Raw genomic sequence first — 10,056 nt, forward strand, 5'->3', positions numbered from 1 at the left:
TGTTGTAACAATTATTTGATGAATCCAAACTATTGCTCTTGGTATATGATTGGGTTGGGCAACACACATTAATTTGATCTTTCTATCAAGAAGTTCGCAGAGAAGAATGAAACAGTATAATTGTATGTCAAACCAAAAATAATTTCGACCCCTAAAGTTAGTAACGAATAAATAAATACATAAATAATTTACAAGTGCATTCACTGTCCATGTGTAATCAAAAACAAAATGTTCGACACTTCAAGGGTTTCATGTTTTCTGGAATATGGCATTGAGCTAAGCGTTCAGCATCCTCTCGTGATGAGTCTCATACGACATAACGTTGTCCATGGGAATATCAAAGCGCTGTGATGAGCTTGCATAAAATGGATGAAGACATTGCACTCCCGCCAGACCTTGAGTTGCATAGTGTATCGAAAGGGCATAGTTCTTGTCGAACTCCGCCGTTGACTCGTGCTTGTAGGAAAAGTTCCCATTCACGCTCAATGGTGGACTTAGGGGTCCCTCGAAATGGGGGCTGGTGCTGGGACAGTCTGTGAATGTAGTTTCAAAGAACGGTTCAAGCGCATTGTCGACAGTGTGGGGCTTGGCGCGGTGGATATGGGAGCTGTCCATGGTACCATACGGTGGGCTAGGGTAAGGGTAGGAGGGGTGCAAAGAGAAGGATGCAGTCGATGTTTGGTGCACCTGAGACGGGATGTCCTGGGCCTGCTCCGGTAAAAACGTCCGGGGGTTGAGCTGCAGACATCCTACCACTAGATTGGTGGTGGGCTGGGACAGTCCTTGGCATAGAGCCTGCACGAACAACATCACATCTGGACTTTCATCCGATTGCAAGATCTCAGAGAGAGCCCATATGTAATTTTTTGCCAACCTCAATGTTTCTATTTTGGAGAGTTTCTGAGTATTCGAGTAGCAAGGTACAACTTTACGCAAACTCTCGAGCGCGTCATTGAGCCCGTGCATACGGTTTCTCTCTCGCGCGTTGGCATTCATGCGCCGCACCTTAAACCTCTGTTGTCGGGCTTTTGTCATTTTATTCCTCTTGGTCCCACACCTCTTAGGACTCTCATCAAGGCTCTCTTCTTCCCCGGACCCTCCTCCTTCCCCCTGCTCCACATCGTTGTTACTCTCTTCCATTCTGTTAAATCCATCGTCGTCGTCATTGACGCCGCCCTTACTCATGGTCTTGTGCGCACCGTTTACTGTTTCCATGTTCTGAGTGGCGCGACATTCCTCGGTCCATTTGGAAACGTCCTGCTGTGACACTGGCATGGCGCTGTCTTCTGTGTGAGATTGTCTGTCAGGGCAGAGAAGGAGAAAGTTCCTTACACAGTTAAAAACTGCTGATACAAAGACACCTGCGGCAACTGTGTGTGGCTCTATGAAATCATAACGCCCATGTATGATTATGTAACTGCATGATCTGAGCTTAGACAGATTAAACTATTAATACCTGCCAAATAGCAATGCAGGCAATGAATATTGTTATGAGGCATAGTAGGCTGAATGAGGCACTCATACTTTCATCATTACCATCCTTGTGCATCATCCCTGCGCATAATAAAGTGCCTTTGCAATTGTTTTCATAAATAGGCCTATATATGACAACAAGTTGACCTAAACACCCGCATGTTGAATAGCCCTATAACCACTTCTCAGTACTATGTACTACTAAGTGAAAAATATAGGCTATAAAACTCCACAGTTTACACAAAAAAATAACAACAGAGTAATGTTTAAACCCAACATTAATAGCAGTCTACAGGCATGAAATAGCTATGACTAGAGACACTCTTAAAACTGAAACTGTAAATAATTACCTTTTAATACAGAGTTTGTTGTTATAAGAGTTCCATATCCTTTGAAAAGTCCTGATTCAATCAGTCTTCAAACCTTGGATGCTGCAGTTTTATAGTATTGATGCTGAGGCTGACTGATGGTGTAGTGCACCTATGGATGCACTTTATAAAATCCCTGCGTGGACAACGGTGGGATCAATGCCCGCCCCTTTCTCCGACACGTGCCATATGGCTGGCCAAGACTCGGGCAAACGGCCTCAAGCCTCACGTGACGTTTCCAATTTAGATTCGCTAGACCTCTGGGTGCCATCCCCTATCGTGGCTGAAAAGAAACCGACCATCTGTCGCCAGTCAGAGACTCCAAGGACCTGTTTGCACCCGCAGGATAAATGAAGTCTTCCAATTAGCAGGTGTGCGCCATGAAAGGAGCGTCCTCACGCGCACCCTAACCTATTTCACCCAGCAGCATAGGCCTATATTTTGTTTCTGTTGAGGCATAGACATGGCTAAATAGCCTGAATTATGGCAGAGAGAGATTAGGTTGGTTATAGGCCTACAGTTATATTTAGTGTGACAGTGTGAATTTATTATGGTCAAATGTTTGTTGGATTTGATTGTAGTATTAGCCTAATAGCCTAGGCAGTTGATATATGCCTATTATTATTAGTAATGTAGGGTAGTAGAAGACCTATAACTTACCATCAACACTTGTAGCCTTTTCTAGGCCTATAGGAAAAGGCTTGCAGCCCTAAAGAGTGCCCTTCACAATAAAGTTCCAGGCCTAAATGCACAATCATCGAGGTAGGCCAGTGGGTCAGACAACTCTAAACATGGATTTAATCTGGTTTTAAATATTCTGCTTTTAGAGTGTAATCTCTCTAACTCTGCGTGCTCTCTAACTCTGGTAGCTCCAGTCATTGGAATGCGGACAGCAAAAGGCCATGTTTGTGTGTGCTGGACACATTGTGGCCTTCTTGTCCTTGATGTCCCACAAATATCATTAATGATACATTGTCAATGAGATAAATAATCTATCTCAATCCGTAAGAATGTCTTACCTTCAGCATTAATCACTTGCAAAAACTGCTTTATCAGTTGGATTGACTAGATTGGAGTGTCTATTAAGTACATACAAAAATTACACATATCTCTGTGTACCGTAGTGACATGTGACAGTCTTGGCTTGTCCCCTCCCTTTGTTGTGGAGGTGAAAGAGGCCCGCTATGGCAGCACTAAGTCAGTCACACAATCAGTCAGTCACATTGTCAGACAGTCAGTCAGGCATTGAGGTCTGTGCTCCTGCAGCCTGGGCAAAACCCTTTAACTTTGCTCCAGCAAGGAAAAGGTCCTGGGCTTCGAGCTGCAGTGGCAGCATTGGGTCCACCATCCCTAGAATACAGGGCACCATCTCTGAACTAATGGACACCACCTCTGACAGCTCTGAGGAGGCAAACCATTTCACCCAGGGGCAAGGTATTATACAGAGTTATCATACACACACATTCGCTTTATCAATGTTCTATGCAAGAGAGAGACTGGGAGGAAAAAAGTGAGAGAAATGTAAGTGACGGACCTTTGATTACATTTTGAGTGTAGGTCTGTTTTTTGTAGGATTCAGATGCAAAGAGGTCACACATTGGCTGGGGCAGTGCAGGTGAGGTGGAATTACACAGTACCCATTATCAGCTCAACTAAGACATGTTACTGAAAAGTAGTTTATATTCAACTGGCAGAAAATGAATGGCGGCGGGCGGTGGTACGCTAACCCAATGCACATTTTTAAGCCTTTTCCTAAACCTAACTCTTACCCTGACCTCACTGAAACCGTACCTAAACTCAACCTTGACCTAACCCATGTTCATTCATTCATTTATTTTATTTATTTAGCCAGGAGAGTCCACTCAGTAACAATTGCCACATCAAGTCCTGGGTTCCATAGAATCAATAAAAACATATACAGTATACCCATTGGCATACATACAAAAGCACATCTAAAATCACAGCATACATAGAAGTACACACATCATATGCGGTAGCATACATACAAAACCACGCTCACATTACAGCTATGTGTGCTGCTCTTTTGAAGGCGGACATGCTAGCTATTTGTCGTGTGGCTAAGTCCAGCTTGTTCCAAAGCAATGGTCCAAAGAACTGCAGACTGCCTTGAAAGGCCATGTTTTTCGCTGATGGTTGTGCCAGTAGGTGCGTGTCCCATTGTTCATAGGCTTTGTCTGCTGCTCTGATGCGGCCCCGGAGGATGGGTGGAGACTCCCACCTGAACAGGTCTGACGTATTCAGGCAGTTTGTGCTGTGTCGCCTTGAAAACAGTCACTAGAGTGTTGAATGGATCGATTCCAGCTTTTTGCAGAAGAACCTCAGTCTTTATGTGTTCCCTCCGTGAATGCCCGGTCATGATACGAGCAGCCCTGTTAATGATACGCTGTAGCTGGTTAAGACCTGTCTTATTGCAATGATGTAGGGTGGGAAGCCATACTGTGGCACGGTAGTCCAGGTGAGTTGTTATCATGCTGTGTTAAATTGTCAGGATGATGTCCTTGGAGACAAAGTCCCTTGCCCTTTTTAGAGTGACAAACCCAGACAGTAGTTTCCCTGTGACCAGGCTGGCATGTTCAGTGCAGTGTAGGTGTGGGTCCAACTACATCCCCAGGTACTTTATGGTGTTTACTTGTTCATAAGTGTTTTGTCTGTCTGTCATTGTAATACTTCTGCCTGTGTATCTCAGCTTTTGTGGGTTGCCAAACAGCATTGCCTTGTTCTTCTGAGGGTGTAGGGAGAGCGTGTTGTCAGCAAACCAGGCAGCTGCCCCCTTGATGTCGTTTGAGACTGACTCCTCACACTCCCTGGTGGTTTTAGCTGAGTAGTACAGGACTCTGTCATCTGCATATACTGTATACGGTACCTTGCAAAAGTATTCATCCCCCTTGGCGTTTTTCATATTTTGTTGTATTACAACCTGTAATTTAAATGGATTTTTATTTGGATTTCATGTAATGGACATAGTCCAAATTGGTGAAGTGAAATGAAAAAAATCACTAAAAAATTAATAACGGAAAAGTGGTGCGTGCATATGTATTCACCCCCTTTGCTTTCAAGCCGCTAAATAAGATCTGGTGCAACCAATTACCTTCAGAAGTCACATAATTCGTTAAATAAAGTCCACCTGTGTGCAATCTAAGTGTCACATGATCTGTCACATGATCTCAGTATATATACACCTGTTCCGAAAGGCCCCAGAGTCTGCAACACCACTAAGCAAGGGGCACCACCAAGCAAGCGGCACCATGAACACCAAGGAGCTGTCCAAACAGGTCAGGGACAAAGTTGTGGAGAAATACAGATCAGGGTTGGGTTATAAAAAAATATCATAAACTTTGAACATCCCACGGAGCACCATTAAATCCATTATTAAAAAATTTAAAGAATATGGCACCACAACAAACCTGCCAAGAGAGCGCCGCCCACCAAAACTCATGGACCAGGCAAGGAGATTGGAGTATCTGTCCATAGGACCACTTTAAGCCGTACACTCCACAGAGCTGGGCTTTACGGAAGACTGGCCAGAAAAAAGCCATTGCTAAGCAAACACGTTTGGTGTTGTGGGAGACTCCCCAAATATATGGAAGAAGGTACTCTGGTCAGATGAGACTAAAATTGAGCTTTTTGGCCATCAAGGAAAACGCTATGTCTGGCGCAAACCCAACACCTCTCATCACCCCGAGAACACCATCCCCACAGTGAAGCATGGTGGTGGCAGCATCATGCTGTGGAGATGTTTTTCATCGGCAGGGAAACTGGTCAGAATTGAAGGAATGATGGATGGCGCTAAATGCAGGGAAATTCTTGTGGGAAACCTGTTTCAGTCTTCCAGAGATTTGAGACTGGGACGAAGGTTCACCTTCCAGCAGGACAATGACCCTAAGCATACTGCTAAAGCAACACTCGAGTGGTTTAAGGGGAAACATTTTAAATGTCTTGGAATGGCCTAGTCAAAGCCCAGACCTCAATCCAATTGAGAATCTGTGGTATGACTTAAAGATTGCTGTACACCAGCGGAACCCATCCAACTTGAAGGAGCTGGAGCAGTTTTGCCTTGAAGAATGGGCAAAAATCCCAGTGGCTAGATGTGCCAAGCTTATAGAGACATACCCCAAGAGACTTGCAGCTGTAATTGCTGCAAAAGGTGGCTCTACAAAGTATTGACTTTCGGGGGGTGAATAGTTATGCACGCTCAAGTTTTCTGTTTTTTTGTCTTATTTCTTGTTTGTTTCACAAAAAAAAATATTTTGCATCTTCAAAGTGGTAGGCATGTTGTGTAAATCAAATGATACAAACCCCCGAAAAATCAATTTTAATTCCAGGTAGTAAGGCAACAAAAGAGGTAAAATGCCAAGGGGGGTGAATACTTTCGCAAGCCACTGTAACCTGAATTAATTTGACCCCTATGGCACATTTTTCGGTCTGCTGGCTGAATAAACAGCTCAAAGACAAAGAATATACCCTTGACGTGTATTGATTTAGTTAAATTTAAGAATTTAACACTATGTAGCCTGAAATGTTTTTGGATATATATGTTTGTTCTTTGGAATGTAGCATTGACGTTAGTTCTGTACAGTCATGGTTTATGTATTCAATGGTAGGGTTTTCGTTTGTCTACATGTGCTGTCAGATGATACATGTCAAATAGAGCTATTTTATTTGCACACCTCCTTTTCTTAATAAAGGCCTATATTTGCATAGCAAATTATCATTTGTTTTCCGATTTACCCATCATAAGTAAATGTAGTCTACTTAATATAGGACCACGTAAAGGCAGATCATTAAGGAACAATGTTAAAAAGTGAAGAGAGAGAAACTTCAAGTTATATCTTCTCTTTTTGTAAGATTCCTTTGGATGCCCCCATTTATGATCAGAAAAACTCTATGTCCATTGTTTAGCTGGAATGGAATGTTCATATACTGTGTATTTGACTGTGGTATGTGGTTGTCTCACCTAGCTATCTTAAGATGAATGCACTAACTGTAAGTCACTCTGGATAAGAGCATCTGCTAAATGACTAAAATGTCAAATATCAATGTTTTACATACAGAAAACTTTGTTTAAATGGGGGGACAGTCAAAAGATAAAAGATAGGATTTGGTTATGGTTAAGGTTAAGGTTAAGGTTTTGTGTCTGTCCAATATCTAGGAGATATAAGTAAACTCATGAAATATATATACTGTATATAGAAATATATTTTTACACATATTTAACCCCTTATTTTTTGGGGCACAAAACTACCTCCACACTTCCATTCATTTGTATGGGTTACCTTCAGATGAGTCCTGTGACACTTGTGGGGGTCTTAGAGCAAAACTAAGAATCTCCCCTTTCCACAGTGAGGTCACATTAGCTTTTAGCCCAAACGGTTCGGATGCTACAAACAGAAGTTAGCACATCAACATTACCAACTTCACATGAGTCCTGTGACATTCCAAAACAATCCAAATTATATTTCAAACCCAAAACCAACCATGCAGGATTCACAAGGCACTGTCAGGCCTTCAGTCTGATTGTCCATGAGGGCCTCCTTATTGCTCCCAGATTGTCCACACAACAGAGAGTAGGGTGACATTTCCCGTAAATGCTGATCTTGGGTCAGTTATGCATTTTCCCAACTAATGGTTAAGGCTAGGATTGGGGGAGGGGAAGCTGAAACTAGATCTGTACCTAGGGGAAACTTAACCTCTGAACTATCAGTACCAACATCGGTTTGGCTGCCCTTTAGTGTAGGACCTGGTATTTGTGTGCTTTCTAAACTACTAAAACTAATTCAAATTATAACTGGTATAATGCCAGGGGTCAGAGAGCAGTGTGCACACAGCCAGAGATATGGATGGCTATACTCAGCACCCTCTCAGTCTCAACAGAACTCTTACTTTAAACTTTTAATATGGGCCTAAATAGAGCAAGTGAAGTATCATTTTTTGTTCCCCTTCTTATTATTGAAAGAAGCGAGTTTAATAAGTGCTGTATCATCTCAAAGCAATAAAACAAAATCTAACGCACATTTTTGTTCTTGTTGTCCTTATTCTCCTCAAAGTGTATCTGAGGTTGAGCTGTACTATAAGGAAGACACAGAGGATACTCTCTATAACCTTGGCTTCAGCAGAGAGGAAGCTAACATATACTCTAAGATCCCCCAGTGCTACTTCAGCCCCGCTTCCCGCACCAAAAGGATCGACCTCACTGTGTACCTGAGAGCCCAATCGCAACGCACCGAGCAGGAATGCCCTGACATGGTCCTGATTGTACTGTTACTGTGTCCTTACAACACCCGTGACCTCAGAAAGAGTTTCAGAGCGCTTGGCTTAATCCAGGAGTGTCAAACTCAATTTCTGGAGGGCAGAGTTTCTGCGGGTTTTCACTTCTCCCTTGTACTTGATTGATCAAAAAAGGTTGTTAATAAAGTTAGGAACTCCCCTCACCTGGTTGTCTAGGTTTTACTTGCACACAAAAAGGAAATAACAAAAACTTGCAGACACACGGACCAAGAGTGTGCAAAGCTGTCATCAAGGCAAAGGGTGGCTATTTGAAGAATCTGAAATAGAAAATATATTTTGATTTGTTGAACACTTTTTGCGTTACTACATGATTCCATATGTGTTATTTCGTAATTTTGATATCTTCACTATTATTCTACAATATAAAAAATAGTCAAAATAAAGACAAACATTGAATGTGTGTCCAAGCTTTTGACTTGTAGTGTATATCTATTTGCGAAAAAATATACATGGGGGATTGGAAGTGATGCAGACAATTACATTGATGGAAGTTACAATCTATCTGCAATATTAAAGCTGATCTACCCCCTAAAAAAAAAGAGGAGGAGGAGGTGGTTAAGGAAGAGGAGGAAGAGCAGTGGTCCTGTCACTCTACCTGCATCGTTAACAAACCCACCAATAAGGAGAGAGATCTTCCCAGCATGCCCGTGAACCCTGACCCCCCGCCAGGTCAGCTGACCAGTCTTCCCCATCCCCTCCCCAGCCACACCCTGCTCTGGCTTGAACAGACCCAGTGGGAGCGGCACAGTCCCTGGAGAGACCACAGTGTGCCAAACCAACCCTCAAACAGTACTCCCTACTACAGGCCTTCAGACTGTGGACAACACTCATATTCCAGGCTACCACCTGACACTGCAACAACAATGAGAATGGCAACAACCACAGCAACAACTGCCACATCATAAAAAATTAGAGTGGCAAGACCTCCAACTCCAACAGCTACAGCAGCAACAACAGTGGCAACAACCGCAACCTCAACAAGAGTGGCAACAACCACAACAACTACAACAACAGTCACAACTGCAGCCATATTTAAAACCTAACAGTGCCCACTATGCAGTGACTGACCATCCTCCTAGCAGTGCTCACTATGGTTGGTCTGTTAGTAGGACTGCCAATGTCCCTCATAGCTGGGGTCACAGTGAACTCACCCCTGAATTCTACAGTAGCTATAGCTTAAACACACATCCACACAGTAGGCATTACACTAACATGCACAGCCAACTGAAAAGACTGCCAGCCCCTGCGCCATGCTGCATGGCACACTGTGCCAACTGTGCCAACTGCAGCTGTTCCTGCCTTATACAATGGGACATCCTCCTGCTCACCTCCCTACTGATAGAGAGCGTCAGCTCAGAGTTCTCCATGGTGCCAGTGGGACATCAGCACAGGACATGGCTAAGGTGAGCCCATCTAATGTCCTGTGTGGCTCAGTTGGTAATAGAGTGACGCTACACAAAGGTTGCATGTTCAATCCCCACAGGGATCACATACACACATACTAAAAATGTCATTTGCATTTCCACATACACACTGACAGGGGGCGGCACATCCCCAGCTCATCTCGTAACTCTGTCCATTTAGTACACATACTGTGGTGTTTCTTCATGCAGACACATTGTTATGTAACCCAGCCTTTGGTGGAGGTGCCCAGACACCCAATGCTAGGAGATTGTCATGTCTGCCAGCTCAGCACGTCATAGACAGCTACTGATACTGTTATCTCTAGCAGTCTGACAGCCTATTTGACTTGTGTTTCAGGCAGCCTCAGAGGCTATTTCCTCAATGTTGTCATGCCTAAATGCTCCTCCTGTCCTTTATCATTCTTCCTCTTTTACTGTATCATTCTCACTCTCTCTCTCTCTCAATTCAATTCAATTCAATTTAAGGGCTTTATTAGCATGGGAAA

At 43.3% G+C, this 10,056-nt stretch overlaps 1 protein-coding gene across 1 annotated transcript; it reads right to left on the bottom strand.

The window, feature by feature from the left end:
- Positions 1 to 276: 276 nt before the first annotated feature.
- Positions 277 to 1,275, bottom strand: LOC311112196 (neurogenic differentiation factor 1-like; the record flags this gene model as incomplete). Its single annotated transcript, XM_084155221.1, has 1 exon — positions 277 to 1,275. The coding sequence occupies one exon, from the start codon at positions 1,273 to 1,275 to the stop codon at positions 277 to 279; it is 999 nt and encodes a 332-aa protein (XP_084011347.1).
- Positions 1,276 to 10,056: the final 8,781 nt, after the last annotated feature.

Source organism: Coregonus lavaretus (genome assembly GCF_964263955.1).
Source record: "Coregonus lavaretus genome assembly, chromosome: 38".
Classification (NCBI taxonomy): Eukaryota; Metazoa; Chordata; class Actinopteri; order Salmoniformes; family Salmonidae; genus Coregonus; species Coregonus lavaretus.